The sequence below is a fragment of the Kryptolebias marmoratus genome, linkage group LG6 (assembly GCF_001649575.2).
Source record: "Kryptolebias marmoratus isolate JLee-2015 linkage group LG6, ASM164957v2, whole genome shotgun sequence".
NCBI lineage: Eukaryota > Metazoa > Chordata > Actinopteri > Cyprinodontiformes > Rivulidae > Kryptolebias > Kryptolebias marmoratus.
In genome coordinates this window covers 18,232,195-18,254,702 of record NC_051435.1, presented here as the reverse complement: position 1 = coordinate 18,254,702, position 22,508 = coordinate 18,232,195, and the positions used below count along the sequence as shown (strand labels likewise).

The following is a 22,508-nucleotide window of genomic DNA, read 5'->3' as shown; positions in this document are numbered from 1 at the left end:
CTGTTTCCATCAAGTAGAGAAAAGAAACTACAATACCAGTTTCAAAAGGCTTTTTTATCACCTGTTAGATTCAACTTGAGTCAGGTTATATTTTATTTAAAAGATGATTTGACTGTAATGAAAATGTACATATTCTGACCCACTGCAGCAAACAGAAATATCAGCGCACAACGTATGTTTTTAATAATGCATCGCGATACAAGTCCAGTTTAAAAAATGTTTATAGTAAACAGCAGGTGGAGTAATTTCTAAAGACGAACATTTGATTCTGAATGATGTGGGACCCAAAAAACAGAATAACACTTGAAGGAAAACAATAGCAAAAAGCAAAAAATGTGAGGATGATTTAGAAAAAACACAGCAACTAAATGAAAACCACAACAATTCTTAAAACAAAGCAGCATATCAGAAAATGTAAGTAAATAAGACTTTTTAAAACTCAACTTCAAAACCCTAGTTCACAAACTACTAAACTTAAAATGCCCAAAATATAATGAAGGTGTGCGGGATTGTCTATGAAAACCCAAACTTTAAAAACTGAGAAACTTCAGAACCTGTGTTGGTGTTGGGCATGAGCCACTCTCACCACATTAAGCACATTCAGGAAGTGCTGAAGAAGTTTTTCTACAGATCTTTGACACTCCTGTCCCCAAGATAAACCAGAATAAAAAGTTTTGCATACTGTCAGTTAAACAAAACAACGGTGAATACATGCTGTAATCAAAGCTGAAGGTGGTCTAAAATAATTTTATTGTTTATTTGGTTATGCAGTGCATACTGGGGAGTAATTAATCCCTCTCTAATCTCAAGGCATCTCAAATGCAACATCAGCCGTTATCGTCTTTGACGAACTACAAAACAACAATTAGTAAAGCTATTAGTAGCTGTGTTCAGGGTGAACCTCTGCTCGTGTCATTTTGACATGCATCATTCATACCTCAGTGTGACTCAGAGCTGAATGATGCTGCGTGGAGGACGCTCTGTCATCACACTCTGTAAACTGGAACAGAGTCTCTGTCCGACTTTTGGCAAATTGTAAAGAAATTGTGCAGGAAGTCGTTATTCCTAAGATTAATTACACCTATTTGCTCTGCAGTGCAAAGATGATGCTCACTTTTGTAGTTTTGAGAGAATTGTCTCGAGAATTATACAGTTTTTATGTTCTTTCTTTGATGAATTTATCCAATTAAATAACTCATATCTTTTATTAGTTTTATAACCTTTTATTGGCTAGCAGTGAAACCTTGACTTAAAGCTGTACAAACCTTTCAGTTTTGTCCACATGTAAAACATTTGCAGAAGTTGCAGGTGGTCACCTCACCATTTTCAATACAATAAACTTCCTTGTTTTGTTTGAAATAATTAGAAGCAAACATTGCAGAAATGAAACACCGAGTCAGTGCAGCAGGAGCAGACTTTATATGTGTTCTCTCTTTTTCTCCATTTATTTATTTTTTTCCACTGACATCACGATTCACCTGAGGTTAGGTGAGGCAACGCTGGCAGCTCATATTTATTCTTGAATGTTTTCAATCAGATTTTTTTACACTCAGTTTAACAAGGTGAGTCATAGTTACGTCAACCGGGAGGGCTTATCTGCTAATCCAGAAGAACAAAGACACACAGATTACACACAAACGTACGCACTCACAAACACAGAGACATAAACACGCTTTCAGCTGTACTTACGTGCTGTCAGCAGATGAGTCATGTTGTCTGCAAAAGAGATTATTTAAAATGGCGTCTACATGAACACGTGTTGGGGCTGTGGCTCGTGAAATGGTGGTTCCCCAGTCCACATGCTGAGGAGCCCTCTGGCAAGACAAGTTGTTTTTTTGCCATGACTTGGTGTATCAGTTTATACTAACTAAAAAACAATACCAAGTCCCAACCCATGGCCGCATCTTAATGTATTTAAAAGATAAAAGCATGAGTGTAGTGTATAAGAGTCTAATAGGTGAATAGTGATTCATTATTAGCCATATTCTTTTACAAACACAAAAATGTATGATATGTTAACATTTCGTTGAAAGAAAGCAGACACATTTTGCACTGTTATGTTACCAGCATATCTATAATGTGGCAGAAACGTCATGGTTTGTGTTGGATTTGGGTAACAGCTTTGTGAGGGAAAGAACCAGTTTCTTTATAAACATTACCCTGAATCAATGCTATTATTTAAAGCCTATTTTTACATTAGTTTGTTATTATTATTAGGCTAGCTAGTGTAATTGTAAATCAAGCGACCTTCTCAGCAACGCAACCACCTGTTGTCAGGAGCTTTTTTTAATGAAGTCCTGGATGTTTGTGCACGTTGACTTTCCCATACGCTGCTTTCCCAGGTGGACTGTAGTGGGCAGTGCCTGGCTGACAGTTAACACACAATGGACATGTTGGAGTGCTGTGTGTACGGATTTAACACGCACAAACACACTTTACAATTTAGCTTTTCTGTGTTCGTCCGGCGACGCCAGGCCCAACAGAGACGTTACAAGATATGGTTAAATGAGGAGGTCAAAGTTGACACTCAGGCTACTGTCGCTCCCACACCATGGCATCGGTCTGACACGTTATCGCTGGTCACCTGTCTGACTGCGCGGCCGTCTGTCCATCAAACCAGATTACCTTCGAGGCCCAGCAGGCGAAGTCACAACTTCTTTAAAACTGCGTTATTAGCCTCAAACTTACACTCGTGAATGGCTCACAGGTCGAGTGTCAGCTCAAGTGGTCACAGTGCACATCAAATTGTGACGGCCTTTGTCACTTTAAACACGGCTCCGGAGGAGTCTGTGCCTGCGTGTGTGTATGTGAAAGGTAAACACTGTAGGTTGCTCTGCTGCCGTGTGGACATTAAGCCTATTTTCCAGCCAGAGGTCAGTGTGAAAAGCCCATTGTTGCATGCATTGTGGTGTCGCCGCTGCAGACACCGTCGCCACTTCTTAACCTTAAGGTCCGAACGTTCAGCTGCACAATTGTGAGCGGAGAGCAGACACTTCCTAGTTCGAGAGCATTATTCTGTGTGCTGTTTGCCGTGCGAGGCAGCTGCAGGATACTGTGCAGAAAGTGAATGGCAGTCCGAGTTACAAAAAGCGAGTATTTATGCTGTATAGGGACCGTTTCAATGCAAGAGGTCAGATGGTGGAATAAATTGACTGCAGTTGTTTAACAACTCCACAGACTTACAGTTTTGGGGGTAGCGGTCAAACTCTCACCGTCGCTGAGCTGAGCTGACAAGTAGTTTTTGGACACCAAATTAGCTCAAACGGTATTAGACTTATTCTCATCCCTGAGGCATTTCTTGATGTCACACCTGAAAGTAAAGAGATCCATCATTGTAGATATATTCGATAAGTACAGTATGTGTAAGCACTGAGAAAACAGAACAATGACGAAATCCCATTTTACCTCTTCCATCTGGCCCTACTCCTACATTTTGTGTGTTTGTATTTATCAGACCTTATAAATGGAGATTTTTAAGGGGGATATTTCAAACTAAAGTTTACTTGTGCTAATAAAAATGCAAAAATGTATCTTTTAAGGTACAATAACATACAAGCTACAAAGCCCATACCCTCCTAGATTACAGCTGGAACAGCAAAGCCAATGTACTCTTTTTAGGGACGTCATATACCATGATTTCTAACTGTAGGTTGCACCCAAATGTGTACAGTTATGATTGATTTAGGTCCTTTTAAACGCTTGTTATTCTCATTATAGAGCGTTATGTGCCCATTGTTTCAGAGACACATCAAATTTTGTTCATCCGAAAATTCTTAAAATATTTCTTGCTGTTCTATTAAACACAAAATCACTCATGAGCACAAGAACTAAATGTGTCTCTGAGTGCAGCATCAGTGTTTGATGCTCTTTGTTTTCACACAGAACATTATCAAAATAATTTTTTTGTGCCGTCAAAATCTCACAGGGATTTTTGGTGACCCTTTTGGCAGCTAGAGATCTTACTTTGATGACCACTACTTATGGAAGAATTCAATAAGCAAGTGCAAATTGTTTTTTTTTCTGTAAACAAATAACTCATGTGGCTTGAAAACCTTAAGCCTTATCAACAAAAACGTTCTTGGTAATTGATTTGTAATTTTTCTTGATTAATAGATGGATCTATAAAATGTTTTCTAACCTAAGCAACTTATCTTTTTTAAAACACACTAACTTTCAGATTAGCAACAGCAGCAACCGTATGCAGAAGAACCTTGAACTGTACTTTATTGTCTCTTTTTCCAAAAAGAAATATCAGTCTGACGATTTCTCCGTAAAAAATTTTTTATAGCCCTTTTTAGATGTGCATGTGCACACAGCTGTGTGTTACATATTAACTGGTATGTCAGTAAACTCGTGTGTATCCATAGAGACTGGATGAGAGCGGACTCCTCACCTCTCTTTCTCTCGTTTATATTCAGGCCGCCTATTAGTTTGTCAGGAAAAACGTATTTATTTTACCCCAGCACACATTCATTACTCAATAGAAGTCAAACATTTGGACACTGTCTTTGTTTTACTGCAACTCAAACAAGGGAGGAAAAACTGCCAGATTGATTTGTCTGCATGACCGATAATTTCTCATATCAGAGGTGGAATTTAAAGAGCTGCCTGCATTCATTTCAGTCGAAGCTAAAAACCCAAAACCTGCTCTTTAGCCCAGCCACCCTTAGGTGCCTCTTTTGATGCCAGTATTTGTATTATAATTTATTTATCCACTATTTGGGATTACAGTAGGCTTGTGCACAATAAAATGTAATTTCTGCCAACCTCAGGTTTGGTTGAGTCAACAAGTGATGAATGAATTAACATGATACATAAGGATATCAGACATTTTAGTTAAAACAAGCATTTTGAAGTGTATCACAGGATCTAATTGCTTTTACATAAAAGTGTAACTGCAATTACTACTGGTGTTTGTATCACATGATGCTAAAATAATAAATACAGCTATATTAATATAGTCATCTTTAATACAATATATTATTTATTTATAGTTATTGTCATTTTGATGCACAGATACACTTAAGGAGAGTAAGATTAAAGATTAGTCCTATAATGAATTTACTCATAAATGCTGATTTTAAATCTGTGTCCACGACTGATATCTTTGAAGAACAAGGTTGAAATCTTAATTTAGTTTATTGAGACCAAATTTAAAACTGGTGTCAGCTAAAATATCATCGAGCCAGCATGTCATTTTAAAAGATAATGTGATATTTTTTAAATGGGTGTACATGAAGGTTAAAGACCTTAACACAAAAACAGAAGGGACACCAGATAGTTATAACTCTAAAGTAGGTTGTTTATTATGCAGGTTTGTTTCTGCCATTGTGATTTTTGTATTTTTGGGAGTCTGATAGGTTGATGTTAGCTGGGTTACAAGCCTGCTGTAGGTTATTTCACCAATCCACCTGCTAACTCTTGTAGCTTGTTTCAAAACAGCATTACCTTAAAAAGAGTGATTGCTGGTGCATCTCATCTCTCAACACATGATTTTCTGGGATTTTTTTTTTTTTTTTGGTTGTTGTTGTTGTTTTCTTTGCTACCAGAGTCAATTTCCAATGAGTAGAAAAGTTGAGGAGAAATCACCGCCATCATACACAACTGACTGACAGCTCGCAGCAGCTGGGAGAAGAGGGGGGAGTGCTACAATGCACACTGTCCCCACCATCTCACTGAAAGGAATTTAAACAGCTGGAATATTATGATGGTAAAATCTAGTGGCTTCCTTAAAACCAGAACTTGGCTCACATTTATTCATCTCTTCTTATTTAGCGTACCACAACATGTGTAATTCAACAACCCCAAGTAAAAACAGGCCTCCCTGAAAAGGATAGTTTGTTCTGTCAAACAGTTATTAATAGTTAGTACCTCATCAGCCATAACATTAGTCATAGGGAACGAAGAAGTCAGGCTAATGGCTAGCCAGACTAGTGCCTCTTTTATAGCATTTTCTGGCAGACTTTAAAATTTTAAAAAGTCATACTTTTGCAAAAAAATGCTACATTCCTGGAAATTAAACCTCTATAGTTTGGCATGAAACTGTTTGTTCAGTTTATCACCTTTTTCAACTGAGCAACGTTTGTATTACGACACAAATGTACTGAGGCTGCTGAAAGTGTCACCGTTGAAGGTGACTTTATACTGTCGCTATCATGAGAGCTTTCAAAGACTTCTCTGTTCTCAGGAGATTCTTGAGGAGCGTAAAGAGAAACGCTGCTGTGCATCATTAATCTACTGAGATAAAGCACGTCACAGCAGCATTTTTAATACTTCTCTGCTGACTCTATATCAGGCACATAACGGCTCCACAATAAGACAAAATGAGCATGAAATCATTCATAGCGGTTTACCTGGATCATGCGAGTCTTGCTCAAATATTAAATTAATTAAGATTTATGTGTGATAAAGTATCAAAAGAGTCAGACCCTGATTAAAAGTCCATATAATTTTCTATTGACAAGTTATTTTACAATCCAGATTGTCAAGTCACATCTTCAGATATTTTAGTATAGTTTTGCATTAAACACCAAGATACACGTCATTTAATTTTCACTCATAATTCATTAAACGAGTAAATGATTAAATACTTCAAGTTCATGATGTTGACACCACCTTCAGATGGAGTCTCTGCTTTCATCAACAACATTTAGCAGTCCGGCCTTAAGTCCTTTGTCGGAAATTCAACACTCCTTCTTGACAACATTGGGATTTTTTGCCATGGTGACCCTTCAGCGGCGCCATAGAAACATGCCGCTGACTGAGGCTGCGAGGTGATCTGATGTATATTTGACATCTTTAAGTCAACGTGTTTCTGAGAAACTTATCAGCAAATTGAATGACGTCTCCTCATATTACTTTGTGTTTAAGAGATAACAGCTCTGCATCACCAGAGACAAACAGAATCAGTAAGGCTCATTTAGACCTCAAGGTAATCCCACATATCCGTTTACTGTACTCAGTTTGTCCTCTTCGGGGTCATTGGGAGGCTGAAGCCTCTCCTAGAAGTTAAAAGTCCAGAGACAGGTAGAGGGGACAGGGGATCCTCTAAAGGTTCCTTGTCCCTGTCTCTACAATTAAAACAAGGTTTCAGGTGGCAGAATACTGAGGTGGTTTTGCCTCTTAGTAAAATGGTCCCTTTTCAAATTTTGGCTTTTCATCAGTTTAGTCTTAGCACCTCCCTGCCATCCTAACCTCTTCATCAACCTGAGTAGAAATTCAGTTTTTCATTTCAATTTCCTCTCATTACCTGCAGAAAGAATGAGCTTCCTTTCTGAGACAACGGTGGGCTTCTAGTCATCTTTGGGGTGGGGGGGAGCAAAGTGTGGCGGAGGTGTCAGGTGGCTCCTTACGAGATCTCCGGAGAACCTGGTCAGAACTATGGAGTGATGGCAGGAGGTGCACTTTGTGTATGCATTTGGGGTCATTAACAGGGCGAGGTCACGGCCTGTTGGGAGCAGATTATAGTCATGAGCTGGATAATGGAGCTGGTGTGTGTATTGATCTGAGCTGGTCTGTGGGGATTCATAATGCGGTTCTTAAATCTGCCTAATGATGAGCTGCACAGGGAGTCTGTGTGAGTGAGTCCCTGTGTGTTTTAGAGTGGATCTGATACACACACATTCATACACTGTATTAATCAGTGGTAAAGATGTACAGTACTAAGCAAAAGTTTTACTTTGTTTTTTCAGAATACTGGAAATGCTTTTTAATTCATGATTATACCAATTAAAAAATCAGAAAGTCAACATTTTCTTGATTTATAAGTTGTTCTTTTTTCCTCAGTCAGAGCTGCAGAGAAAACTGAGCATGTTAGAGAGAACCAGACCTACCAGATGGATGTGTTCACACTGGTCATTAATGTTCATCTGATCGCAGGTGGATAGCTCCACAAACGTCCACCTACACCCTGCACAGAATGTGTCTCAACGTGCATCGTATCGCATGCGATGATCTGAGCTGCACTCTCATTCCATATGCAAAGAAACAACTACACCACTTGTACGCCAGTTTTAGTTGATTTCACGAACATTTAGTCGAGAAAGATGAACAGATGATTCCGGATGATGATGTTTTCAGGAAACAAGATAAGGCACAGTTCGAGATTTTGATCCTGGGGTCGAAGGATCAATAAAGACTAGCTATATGTTAACCACTAAGTTGACTCAGTAAACAGCTAAGATTGTATTTAAGGTTACACATGTAGCTCCTTAAAGGGTTTTATGAACTGTAGCTTCTGTCATACGGGACTGGAAGCAGATGGCTATCCAACCTGTGATCAAACATAAGCTGGTATTACACATTGTAAAAACTTTGATCTTTTTTTTTTACCTCTGCATCTGATGAACATCCTTATTTGCAAATTAGGTGGATCACTAGAAAAAGACAGGCTTGTGCTTGCATTCACACCTTTAACTTGTCCTCTCATATGTGAACAGGTTCATTGATCGTGTCCCTGTGAGCTGGACTCTGCCGAGTTCGCCTACTCCATGTAGCATTTCACTGAATTACCAAAAAGAACCTCGGGACTTCTTCATATTCATCGAAACCCAAACGACAGCTGTTCACATGGGCGTTCTTGTGTGTGCGCAGGGTTCAGCAGCCGTCCCAGGTACCTGAAGGTGTTCATCAACCCCAGCAGCCACAAGAAGGAGGCCGTTCATATCTACAGAGAACACGTGGCTCCGCTTTTTAAGATGGCTGACCTCCGCACTGACATCACAGGTTTGTCCGTACAGCTGTTTATTTCCCTGCAACAAATAAAAATAATAAACAAAAATTGGTAATAGGGTTTTTTTAATTCGTTTTTGCCATCTGTGTTGTTTAAAGATGGTACACCCACTGCAAAGCTTTATTTTTTGATGTCAAATCATATTGAAATCTGTGCGCGAGTGTGCTTGCATGTTCAGGTCCAAAGGTCAGAGCTAATGGCAGTTTTTAGTCGCTAGGTAACCTGAGACAAGGGGCGGAGCTTAGCCCATCTGTTGTGACAGAGGGAGACAACTTCCTGTCTTCTCCTCTCCTCTGCTGTGATTCCTCCTCTTCTCTTTTCTGTTGTTTTCTCCCCTCACCTCCTTTCTCATGGTTGCTCCTCTCCTCTCCCTCCTCTCAGCAGATGGTGTGATATCCGTTGTCCCACTTCTTTTTTTTTTGGCAGCTATCGAACACACGCTTGTGTTCCTCTGACCACACACATGCACGAACACTTTATCTTTGTCCATCTCAGTGTCTCTCCATCTGCTTACTTCTCCTTTTCCCCCTTTTTCTTTCTCTGTCTGTCTGTCTGTACTTGTCTTTCTGTCTGTCTGTCTTTCCAGTGACTGAGAGGAAGGGTCATGCTCTCTCAGTGATGAAGGAATGCAAACTGGATGAATATGATGGGTTAGTTGTTTCACTCTTCCTTCGCCTTTCTTTTCGTTGTTTAGAGGATTAATTATTTGGAGATGAATTATGTTTTTAAAAGAGAAAACTTTTGTTTTTTTAGCCATATTTTATCATGGAAAATGATCCAAAACATGTAGGTAATTTAACATTCTGGGTTTTACTCATCAATAAGTGTTGAGTTATATCTAGATGCTCAGTAGTACTGCATTATTTACTTAGAGAAGCATGAAATTGTTGTTTTTATCATAAAAAAGTAGGTTATACATAAACAAACTATAGAAGAGAACATGCTTTTATAAGGGACTACTAATTAAATCATGGACAAAAATATAAAATTGAACACAAAATAAGTTTTGTGACATCTCAAAGTGTTTTGTAATATTGACTTTGTAGAAAATAACATGACGTGTTAAAGGTAAACTAAGCTGTAGAAATCGGCTCGTCTGAGTTCAGGACATCATCCTTTAAAACAGACTGAAGTGAGCCGTGTATTCAGAGACTGACACTAAAACACACTGACCCAGACTGATCCCACACACTCCACACACACACACACACACACACACAAGTCCAATGAAATGCTTAAACTGCGACAAAAGAAAACTGATGTGAACAAAGATTCTTTTACAAAAAAAGTGTAAAAACTTTGTGTTTTTGAATGAAACAGCACAACAGTTACAAGTACAAAAACACTGATCAGATTCTTATCAGTCAATGATGGTTTCTACGTCTGTGTGTGTGTGTCTGTGTGTAATCAGCTTTTGTGCTCAGCCCTCATAAAGCTTAATGTTCTTAGAGAAGATTAGCTCAACGTTGCTAAGCTAGCTGCTGAGTGTGTGTGTGTGTTTGTGCGCGAGGCTACAATAGTCGGGGATTTGGTTGAAACCTACATTTGCCAATTAGGCTGGCTGTCACCGTGGCGACCAGAGTTCCAGGTAATCCTGTACACAGGAGGAGGGAAAAGGGGGCGGAGCCTGTTTTCGATTCCGTTTACTGCAAATTCAAACTCCGTAAATGAACTTTCCCACTTTTGTTCAAACAAAAGCTGAATTTTTGTTTTTAGTTCTTTCTTTTTTATAATGAAACTCAATTTTATTTTTACTAGTTCATTTCATTTGTCAGTTTGTTGATGTTTTTTGTTTTTTTTTTGTCTCTTTTGTCTGTCTCCTGGAAATCATTCAGACACATATTTTGGAGACTTTCTCTTTTCCTAAATTACACTTGAAAATTTGAAGAGCTAAAGCCGTGGCTGTAGGAGCTGTAAATAAGAAAACACTGAAGTTTTCTTTCTTCAAGAGTTTTTTGGTGTCTACAACATCTGAATGTGACCCATGTTTTTTTCAGATTTTTAACAGAAATAAAGATATTCATCATAACAGTTACTTTTATTGTTCCTCTTACAAAAATAAACACACATATGAAACAATAGTGTCACAACATATTAAATGCTCACTTCATCTGTTTGCATCTCTAGTTGGAGGGTCTAAGATATAAGGTTAGAAGTGAAAAATGTTCAATATATGGAAAATAAGATAAAATAATATAAGGGGCTGTTTTTTTAATTTTACCAAGACGTACAGTGAAAGAAATGTCATAAATAAGAAAGCTATTAGCCTGTTTTGTTCAACTGTGTTTTGTATTTCTTGAGTTGTATTTCTGCCTTCACCTTCACAATAAAAGTTTGAGAGGTTTGTCAGACGTCTCTATCTGCCTGTCCGCCTGTGCTGATCTGCTTCCACATGTTGGGTCAGGGTGGTGTGCGTCGGCGGGGACGGATCGGTGGCCGAGCTGTGTCACGCTCTGGTTCTCAGAGCTCAGCTGGATGCAAATTCTCCCGAGGAGCCAGTGAAAGCCGTGCTGCCACTGGGGATCATTCCTGCTGGTGAGGCATTTTAATGGCAGCGCAGCACGAAGGCTGCGAGGCTGCACATAACGTGACATGGTTTGCATTTTCATTTTTTAATCTTTTTACAGGTTCTACAGATGTAGTTTCCTGTTCTGTTCATGGAGTCCGAGATCCAGTCACGGCAGCCTTCCACATTGTGCTAGGTAAACTCTCTTTATATTTTTTAGCTCTTTATTAGCTTCTTATTATACAGATTCAGCCTTTTCTGACTCTAACTGGTCTATTTACCTGTTGGACACTTACAGTGAAGACCTCTACCTGGTCTACAACAAATAATCCATCATAATCTACCCAATCTCAGAGCCCAAGTTGTATGTTTTCCTGTTTAGACCCTGCCTGGTGGGTCACACTGTTCTTGTAGCTCTACTGTTACACCTTCTTGGTTGGGTTCTGCCTATTTCAGAGCCAAGGTTGTAGTTTGTATTCTGCAAACATTTCATCTACTCAGAACCAATCAGGATGTCCTCACTCGTTCTATTTGATTTATTCTTGTGGAAAGTTGTCTGATAACATTTGAAATACGCAGACCTATATGTGTGTCATACCAAGTGACATTTATAGGAATTAGATTCATTCTAGTTGTAATCTATACACCATAAAAAGGTTTAACCTTTATTTTTGTATATATTCTGATGAGTTTAAAGAGCTTGTGTGGGCACAGCTTCTGCAGATCTAAAATGTGAAAGGATTCAACTTAGGTCCAACTTAGGTACATTTGCTGTGTACTGTATTTACAGCTGGGACATCCCGAGTAGGGATGTGTTGAGTGGCGACTGATCACGTGGATACAGCAGGTTGTCCACTAAATGGAGGGTCAGTGATTTGTTCTCCAGCTCCTCCTGATTCAGTCCTTGAGGAAAATATTGATCCACAGAAACTGCTTAATGTATTGTTGAGGTGTGAGTTTAATATAAAAAAGAAGCTTGTATAAATTGTGTGTGAAATGACACACATACTAGAAGTTCTATTGTCATGTTCTTGTGGATGCTCTCTGACTTTTCTGCATCTCTAATTTGGACATCTGGGTGTATCATGTGTCACAGAGTGGGTTCTGTCCATTTCTCTGTATTCCACAGTTCCTCCTGAGTGCTTTCTACTTGTATTGATGAAGCTTATTTATCAGTAGAGGGAACCAATCCGAGGCTTGTGATTTTGCTAAGCCTTGATTTGAATTGATTGGCTGATGCTCCATTAGAGTGGCAACAGGACCAGAGTTTGAGAACAACAACCCAGCAGACAGATGGTGGCACTGGACTCCAAAGGGAGGGAGCAGACAGATGTCCAACAGCAGGATCGGTTTCACTAAATCACAGGTTTACTGTGCTCCCTGTAGCCCCGCCCCCTTCCCTTTAAACATCTTGCTGCCCAACCTGCCGACCAATCAGCTGGCAGCGGGAGGTGTTTTTGTTTGACAAGTTGTGGCGAGATGGTTCATTATGACCATTCAACACTGGACGCTGGTGTGTGTTTGCATGTGTGTGTGAGAGATGGACAGTTCAGTCTGTTGAATAACACTAACAATAAAAAAAAGGTAAAATCAGAATGAAAAATTTTTCTCACAAACACCAGGTGAAAAAGCTGCGATCACCACACATTTAAGGTGGACTTAACCACAGTGGTGTGATATACGTTCTCAATGGTGCTCCATACCTGCTGGAGCTTAAAGCATCACTGCTGTTGCTACGGTTACCTGCAGACCATGAGTTTTTGTTTTGTTTTGTTTGCAAACATCTGACAAACTGATTCACTTACTGCCTAACACCGAGCACGTTATAAACATTTTTAAAGGAACAAAGTCGACTGAATCACTAAATTAAGAACCTCCCTCTTGTTTTTGTGTCGCCTGTATAAAACTGAACCTCTGTTGTCTTGGAAAACATCTGGAAGCAAAAGTGTGAGCGCTGCATTAACTTGATTTGTTGTTTATTTTAACTGAAGTAGTGAGACGGCATCAGACTCACTCTGCAAACTTTGTTTTTATTAGATGATGGATTAGGAAAAAATGTGCTCCAAAAATAATGTCTTTGTTAGTTATTTCAGTTTTGCCTTGTTAGATTTATTTTTGATTTTTTTGAAGGATTATAAACTTCCATTATCTTACAAAGACACAGCCATCTGTTTTCTGCTTTTCTGCATTTCTTCGCAAAACGACAGAAAACTCACCAGCAACTAAGACTGCTAATAATTAAGTGTACATAGGAAATTTAGGATTATTTTGAAAAGTGTTGAAGTAAAAAAGTTTCTAATTTTAATCATTTTTAAAGCACTAACTGCTTTTGCTTATAAAGTCATTTATTCTCATCTTAAAGCCAAATGGTTGACAGATTCCCAGCAAAGAAATAATCATAAAAATGATTTTTATATTTTATGAATCCCATTATTACTTTTCCTGTTGTTTACACCGCACAGTAATATTAGCAGATCCTTTAAGGTGTGCTGCAGGTTTCCTGCACTGACACTGACCGTCTCAGCTTTAATCCAGCACAACTCCCAGAACTACACCAACACACCAACAACACGCCATATGGTGAGGAAATCAGATTCTGTCCAGAGAGACAGACAGGCAGGCAGGCAGACAGACAGGTGGGCAGACGACAGTTCATTAGGTTACAGCAGGTATGTGGCCAGATGGCTGTGTGTGTGTGTGTACATCCATCTAAAACCTGATCGAGCATCTCCTTAAAAGATTTTGATTTTTAAATCAGGTTGTTTTTGTTCAGCTTGCTGATGTGATTTGTGCTGCGTTCAAAGGGTGTCGGACAATAAATTGCAAACCACTTGACTCATGAAAGCATTTTAGGAAAAAACTTGTAATATCAGACAACCAAACTGTTTCAGGACAGTATTTATTGGCCATTGTTTTCTCAGGGTTTGCTTATTTTCTATATAATAAACAGCATTTGTGGCATACATGTTAAACAAGACATGGCTGCAGCAAATGTAACGTTTGAACCTTCAGCAGTCGTATTCTGTGAAAGCAGTGAATCTGGTCTAAAACTTTAGTTAATCTATAAAGCATCGTTCCCAAACTGAGAGCGACACAAAGTATAACTTGTATTTCTGCTTCTAGAAGAAAAAACATTTTGTAGTTTGTCATTTTTATCAGTCTCTAGCATCATTTGCTTACATTTTTAATCCATTCCTCAATTCACACACATTATTTTGGGTTGATTTTGATGGGAGTTTTCATCACACAGAGAGCAATACTCAATTTCTGAAATACAGCGAGCCCCAAAAATAATACTCCCAACACTGTGCTCTACAGTTGGTATAAAGTTCTCCATCAATAGAGATTTCTTAAGGTAGCACGGCACTCAGGAGGGACTGTCTGGGACTAGTTGGAGACACTAAATTATCCAAAAAAATACAAATATTTTCGCTCAGATTCACACTGAATGGCACATTTGTGCAAACTGCTGGCAAATTTTTGCCTCAAAATTTGACAGAAACAAAGTTGAGACGAGTCCAGAGACCCGCAACAACTCTGTGACTATTTTGAGAGATCTGCTGTGCGATTGTTTTGAGACACTTTTGGGAACTTCCTTGCTGTTTGCCCAATGAGATGCATGTCCACTGTTCCCAGGGGTGCTGTCTTCGGCTGGATGTTCCGGCTGTACCTTTACGGGCTCCGCAGTTGTTTTGCGTTGGCTTTTCCTCTTTTCTCTGCGGTTCAGTTTAGAGCTAGACCTGACAGAGTTAGACTGTAGATGCGTCCGTTTTTTTACTGATTCTTTATAAAGAATAAAAGAGTTTTATGTGACTTTACAAAAAAACGATCTGCTTGTCAGTTGATTTTGCTGCAGCTGCTATTTCTGGTCAGGTTGGCCACTGTTCGGATTCTGCACCACTTGGCGAGGATTTGGCTCAAAGTAGATTTTTTTTTTCTTTCCAAATATCCCTTTAAATCCCTTACCAGATTCATTGGCATCTACAAGCTTTGTTAAAACCTTCTTGGCGTAATGACATCTTCATCACTTCAACTGCCTGGAAACACATACTGTATACTGTAGACTCTAATCCCTTTACTGCAAAAAGAGAAATCTAATATTATCAGTATTAACACGCACACTTCTGAAGTCTCTGCTGGACTTATATTTTGAGATTTATTCTTGAACGTTAATGAGTTTCTGTCTAATGACTGCAGGCCTTATTATGAGCTGTGTGTGTGGTTCTATAACTGATGCAGTGGGAATATAAATTCGTTTATGGGATCTTAAAAAAAAACGTAAATCAGTCAGTTTTAGGACAGAGGCTTGATTCATGCTCAGTTAAATGTTCATGCAACATTACGGCGTCTGTGAAGGGTCCCAGTAAAATAATTATAAATAAACTAGCAATCCTTTCAGAGTGCAAGCTGCAGGCTGACGTTTTAAAGATGTCAGAGCACTCGGAGCAGGAGATGAGGATGACCCTCAGCTACTATCAAACCAAATTTTACCTCAATATCTGTAAAGTTGACTGAGTTACAGCTATTTTTGTGTTTGTTAAGGTAGATTTGTTGTGGCGACCATCTTGAATTAGATGTACATTTGCATCCAATGGTGACTTTTTATAGGGTTTCAATAAAAAGGGTCCAGTGCTTCATGAGATATTTTGCTAACAGACAGCTAAACAAACAGACGCATCATTAAAACCTCCTGTCTGCTCGCAGGTCACCTGCAGCAGGTGGACATGTGCAGCTTCTCGTCTTACGGTCACTTGGTGCATTACGGCTTCTCCGCCATGTTTGGTTTCGGTGGGCGCAGCTTAGCACGTGCAGAGAAGAAGAGATGGATGTTGTCGTCAAGGCGACGGGAATACGCTCTGGTGAAGACACTGGCCAGACTTAGGTAACATAAACATTTTATTTGTTTTTGTTAGTATTTGAGTGATTGTTTTTCTTTTTTTTTCTTTTTTCTTTTGTTTTGTGTTAAAACTTACACAGAACAAATTGTGATTTAATTTAGTTGTTATTTTCTCATGATACCTTTTTTTTTTTCTTCTTTGTCTCCACCAGACCTGAGGACTGTCAGCTGTCTTTTTTACCTGCAAAGAAAACAAGCCAGAGTTTTTCTGGACATCGGTGAGAAACACATTAATACATTTTGTTTCAAGTAAATGTGTAAAACAGAAAGTACTGAGAGTTTAAAAATTTTATTATAGTTAGGCTTCCTTTCTTCCTCATCATCTGATGACACAAAGTTCATCTGAATGTATGGTAATTCAAATTTCACCTAATTGTTCACAATAATGACTTAATCTTATTGTCTGGTAAAACAAAACATGATACAAAGCGAGCTTTTTTACATTTAAACATTAAAAAAAATTAATGGTGATTTAATAGGTTCTTTATCTTTAGTTTTACTCACAAAACATTTGTCATTTCTGGGCCAAATAATTAGCTTATGAGATGTTGTGGAAAAAAAAAAGTTTTTTTTTTTAAACTAAAGTTTGCGTTCCTGTTTCAGAAAACAGAACCAAGATGAAAAACAGGATCCGGAGTCAGGTGAGCATGTCTTTATATGAACACTTATGAAAACAGACCTGAGTAAAACTTCTGACTCTGTTGTTTTTTCGAATTTATCTGTGATTGGTCGAAGCAGAGGGGGAGGAGTCATGGACAACCAACCATGGCCTGTATTTGAACATCAGCGTCATGTCCATCCCCTGTCTGAGCCCTCATGCACCCCGAGGGCTGGCTCCAAACACCAGGTACCCCAAAGATAATAACCAGTTCTACGATACCTTCAATGCCACAGGTTAACTCATGATCTGGTAACGCCCATCTCTACTTCCTGTTTGTGGCAGCTTGGCCAATGGCAGTGCGTCGCTGATCGCAGTAGGGAATACATCCAGGTCAGAGTTCGTCAAACATCTGAAGAGATACAGCAGCTCTAGTGGGCAGGTGAGAACCACCAAGAAGCAACTTCGGTGATCATCAGTGGATAAACCTGCAAACTGAAACTAACTCTGCTGCGTCATCTGGTTGAGTTTTATTAAAATCTCAGTCCAGCTTCAGGTCAGGAGCACCTGGTCTCTCATTGCCATGTTTTTGGTAATCCCTGTGTTCTGTTAATGTTTTAAAAGTCTATTTTGAGCTTAACTGAATATGTTTTTGTGTCTGAAGCCAACTGAAGGAGAAATTGGTGCAAAACTGAAAAATAGTCTTAAACCCAAACTTTAAGGATGACTCATTCCACCTTTATTCCTTGCTCCCTCTGGGTCGGAGGTGAGTTTTTGCCTCAAGCGGAGGAGTTCAAACATTTGGGATTCTTGCTAACGAGCGACGGCTGGATGGAGTGGGAGATGGATCGTTGGCAGTAATAAGAGCCTTGGAGAGGAAGGAGCTGAGTCAAAAAGCAAAGCTCTTGATTTACTGGTTCATCTACGTTTAAACACTCACCTTTGGTGATGATATTTTGATCATGATGGAAAGAATAAGAGTCCAAAAACAAGCAGCCAAAAGGAGCTTCCTCTGTAGGGTAGCCAAGCTCAGCTTCTCCTCCTCCATATCAAAAAGTGAGCAGAGGTGGTTCAGTCATCTGATTAGGATGCCTCCTGGGCACTTGACATTTGATATTCAGTAATGAAAATGAGGTGAATCAAACACACAGATTCTCTGGTAAATAAAGCAGATCATTTTATTTAGTGGTTAAAACAAAGGGTGTCAAACTCTGTTCCTCGGGGGCCGCTCTCCTGCATGTTTTAGATGTGTTCTTGCTTTAAAACACCTGGTTTAAATGGATGACTTGTGGAGAACTTGATGATTTGGTGAGGTGATTAAAGCAGCCCTCAAGGCCTGGAGTCTGACACCTCTGGGTTAAAGAGGCAAAAAACTTTCTCTTTCAGTTACGTCATCACTCCTCCTGGGTTCATCGGTATAAATCCAGATTTGATGCTGTTCCTTTTTGTGCAATCCTTCCATAAATAAAGACAAGAGATGACCTCACAAACTTTGCCCTCTTTAGTTGATCAGGTCTGATGTCGACAAACATGTTTGTCACTTTAACCAGCACAAAGAACATAATGAAAAACAAAAAACAAACGCTACATGTAACTGAATCAAGGTACAATCATAGCTACGAGTGAGAACCCTCCTTGAGACATCAGCTTATGACGCTTTGATCTTAAGATACACAGAGGAAAAAAAAAAAACGAGCCGGAGCAGATTAGCCTGGTTCAGCACGGCCTGCTGTGGCCTCAGAGACCGCACACTAACCCACTTTCTAAATATACTGTCCTGCAGAGTAAACGGGACAGTGAACCGATCGACCCACATCTAATGACAAACAACAAGCTGAGAAACCCCGCGGAAGCGTTTGACACGTATTTGCGACCGTTCGAGTCCCACCTTTGAGCGTCACGTGCCAATCCTGTCTGGTCAAGTGCATCCACTTTAACAGCTCTCTTTTAGGAGGTCAGACAGGACTTGATTTATGAACAAGAGCTTTCCTAAAGTTAATTAAAAGGTTCCTGTGTGTGTGTGTGTGTCCTCGTAAGATTTTTGTAGATGTCTAAATAGTGACAAAAAGAGCTGAAAGGGCGTTTTATGGACACAGGTCCTCAAAATAAGAAAACGTATTTAGTGTTATGTAGTATATCTAAATATGCTCAATCTTTAAGAAAAAAATGTGCAAAATTCTGATGGATAAAAGATTGTAGCTCACACAGATATGCACAGCTAATTGTAAACTGCATGTTGAAATGCCAAACACCAAAGCTTCATTTTATCCTGATTTACACCACTTGGTGATTTCTTGAGTATTTATTTTGTTCCATAACAAAAGAAAAAGAAAAACACAGCCATCCCACTCATCATTTTTCAAGATTGTTCATATTGTTGCAACAGAAACCATCCGATTAAACATTTTTTTAATGTTTTGACACAATTCTTCTGCTCCAGGATAAATGTAAATAACTGATTGATGAACAGATTTATTTGTAGAGTTCAAACCTGCAGTAAGGACAATCAGATGAAGGGACACACTGCAGGTCTTTGCTGCCCCCTTTTGGAGCTTCACAGTGTTACAGTAGCAGCATAACAAGCTGCTTACCAAAGATCTAACAGGCCTGGCTGGCTGTCTTCCTTAGCTTAGCTCTGACACACACACACACACACACTTACTGACCTTCTAACTGTCTGCAGTTCAACTTCCCCTTTGTGGAGACGCACTCGGTGTCAGCGGTGAAGATCCGCCCTCGCTCACTGACTGGCTGTTCTGAGGAGGAGAGCGAAGAAGAGGGAGACGCCAAACACACACCCATCATCCAGTCAGAGGGCGCCGCCGCCTTCCCCTGGAACATCGATGGAGAGCTGGTGGAGATGGCGAGCGAAGTGCTCATCAGGTGGGAGAGCTCGAGTTGGTACTGCTGAACTAATAATTCAGTTTATTATTGAACTATTCAAAACTTGTTTGGTTTTCATGCTTGCATCTTTACACTGGTCTTTCTACTCAGCCAAGCTATTTTTGAAAAGGTTTAACATATATTGTTTTCCTCAGACAGTTTGTTAATAAAATACCAGCTCTTCCTTATACAGGTGGTCTCATCGAGACACAATGACTCATTGCCATGTGACACCTGTTTTAGACAGACAATATGATAGAAAATTAAACCAAATAAAGTAACAAAACAATAAAATCAAGGTGCCAAATAAAACGGTAAAATGATCAGATTTGGTGAAAGGTCGGACCCAGAATGCAGGCAACACGAGGAGCTTGAAGAAACTAAAAATGTTTAATAAACAAAAACAAAGGCTGATGTGGCGAGGAGCCACAGACTGTACGCCACAGGTAATGAAGGCCTGGGAGCGCTGCTGCAGCTGCACAGACGACGTGACACAAGGGGGGGGAGACGTATGAAGGAAAGCGAACCAAGGACTGATTAGATGAAGACGTACAGATGCAGGAGCCTAAATGTGGATAATGAGGACCAAGTGACCAATGAGTACAGATATAAGTACGGTGGTTACAGCCAGTCGTAGACAGGTACAGAAGTGAAACACAGCCTTTAATATTGTACATCAGTTCAATATTGATGCTGGAGCTCATTTTATTTTGAAACTTGACTGAAGCATCAACTTTGACGTCTCTGTCAAACACAGACTGATCACTGATTAATGGCTTCCATCTTTTCTGCAGAAGGCTGAAGTTTCAGGTTTCTTCTTTCAGTCTCTTCTCTGTATGGGAACGTAAACAATAATGCAAACCAGGTTGCAGTTTTTCATTTTGCAAAGGCATTAAAGCAAATTTTAGGCTTTATGGATCCCAGATTTACATTTTCCTACATTCATTTTGTGTCCATTCTAACCCCAAAAAGGTCTTAACCCTGCTTCTGTGTGTTCAGCTGAAAACGTCCTCACTGATTCTCCTCAAAGCCAGGGAACCACCACAAACTCATCCGAACTATAAAAACCTCTGAAAATTTTACCAAGCACTTCCCGTTTAGATAAATAAAGGGGCTCCACAAGGTTTTGTATTTGTTCCTTTTATGTTTAATCTTGTTGTTCCACCACTTAACCCTGACATATAACATGCCTTTTACACAGATGAGCCTGTATTGTACACAGTCCTTATCAGTCCTCATATTTCTGATAAAAGATTTTAGCCACGGGAACATTTTTTACGTCTTGTGTGTTAAAGATAAAGCAAAGGAAATGATCCAGTCGCATAAATGTGACTCATATTATATGAGTAATGTTTGAAGAGCTTGTAGAGCAGCAAGCTTAGAAACTAAAAAACAGAAATGAGTTCCCCATAAAAAAAAAAACGTTTCCATTTTCACCTGTAATGTGTGTGTGTGTGTGTGTGTGTGTGTGTGTGTCCAGAGTTCATTCGAGACTCATCACTCTGTACGGGGAGGAGGTGGACGAGGCCGAGTCTGCCGCCTCCTGCAGCTGCTTCTGAGAACAACAGGGACCGGAGCCGTGTGCTGCTGGGACCAAGACGCATCACCATGGTAACCTGAGTCATCAGCGTGACCCTTGGGTTTCCATAGCGATGGTAAAACAAAGTAGTGAAATACAAATTTGCTGCATTTTTATTAATCGCTGCTGTAACTCCGAAACGATGCGCTTTAGGGTTAGTTGTATTTTATTAAATCTATTGTTTACATGACCCATGTATTAATTACCAGCTATTTTTTTATGGTTTACTTTAATCTTGTCCTGATTATGTTTTTCTCACAGAAAGCTATTTCCTGCCTAATTCAAGTTCAAATTGTTTTATTTTTTTAAGAGATTTCTCTCTGCTTTTGCTAATAATGGCGAGTAATTATTCGTGTGTAAAAGCTGTTTTAAATGGAATATTTTTTAAATGTTTGTTTTTCTAATATCTTATTGAAAAAGAGAAAAAAAAAAAGTAGCTTTTTCATTAAAAAATCTTTTATTTTGATAGAAATGCATTTCTAGAACCAGTGAAACGCTCCAGTGCAGAACAATCTTTCATAACAACTAAGTCATTTATTAAAATGCATTAAAAATGATAAAACATTTGTGTTTGTGTAAGTTATAAAACATACGGAAGATGGAAGTAGTTGTTTCAGCAGTTTGCATTCACAGAATACAAAAGGTTACAACAAAGCTTCAATACTTTTCTTTATGCTGGTTTCAAGTAATCATTTAACCCAACTGTTGTAGATTTTGCTCCATCTTTTACAGCATTTTAATAATCAACACATGCTGTACTTGAAAGGTACTATTTAAATTAAATTAAATTAATAAAATATGTTTTGTCTGGCCACATTAATAAAAGCTTCCTAAGAATCTGCCTTTTTTTTTCCATCTATGATCTCTCTTCGTTTTCATCCAGAATATCTGCAGCTGTTTTCCTGTTCCTACATGTCGACAATTTATTCAACGCTCGCTGTGTTCACATGGAGCGGCTGGGGTCAGGACTCAAACGTGCTTTCTTTAAAAACTCCAGACTGAGAGACAAAATGTTTTATAGCGTGAGTAATTGTCACTGGCACTGCCAAGACTGCTTGTTATAAGTACAAAAAAAAAGCAAATAATGTATGGATTTACCCGACTTATTGGCAAGATTTCCCATAAAATTCTGTCAGAAAAGGAGACGCAAACAGATCCAACGCAGACTAAAGGGCACAAAGCAGCATCGGTTTGTCTTCAGAGCACAGCAGATGTTTCCCTTTCCCTCCACACCCCTACAGATATCAGCCTTTTCTGTCTGGACAGCATCCATGCAGGTCTACAGATGGTAAATGATGTAACACCGGTGAGTCC

At 39.2% G+C, this 22,508-nt stretch overlaps 1 protein-coding gene across 1 annotated transcript in view; it reads left to right on the top strand.

Annotated features, from left to right (window-relative positions):
- The window catches only part of cerkl (ceramide kinase-like), a 30,383-nt gene extending 8,764 nt beyond the window's left edge, over positions 1–21,619 (top strand). Inside the window, exons 4-14 of the mRNA XM_017410164.3 lie at positions 8,593–8,724; positions 9,318–9,381; positions 11,136–11,266; positions 11,359–11,433; positions 15,942–16,119; positions 16,287–16,352; positions 16,738–16,775; positions 16,873–16,981; positions 17,078–17,174; positions 19,416–19,615; positions 21,096–21,619. Coding sequence (XP_017265653.1) covers positions 8,593–8,724; positions 9,318–9,381; positions 11,136–11,266; positions 11,359–11,433; positions 15,942–16,119; positions 16,287–16,352; positions 16,738–16,775; positions 16,873–16,981; positions 17,078–17,174; positions 19,416–19,615; positions 21,096–21,174 — 1,169 coding nt within the window. The 3' untranslated portion in view covers positions 21,175–21,619. The remainder of the gene's footprint in view (positions 1–8,592; positions 8,725–9,317; positions 9,382–11,135; positions 11,267–11,358; positions 11,434–15,941; positions 16,120–16,286; positions 16,353–16,737; positions 16,776–16,872; positions 16,982–17,077; positions 17,175–19,415; positions 19,616–21,095) is intronic.
- Positions 21,620–22,508: the final 889 nt, after the last annotated feature.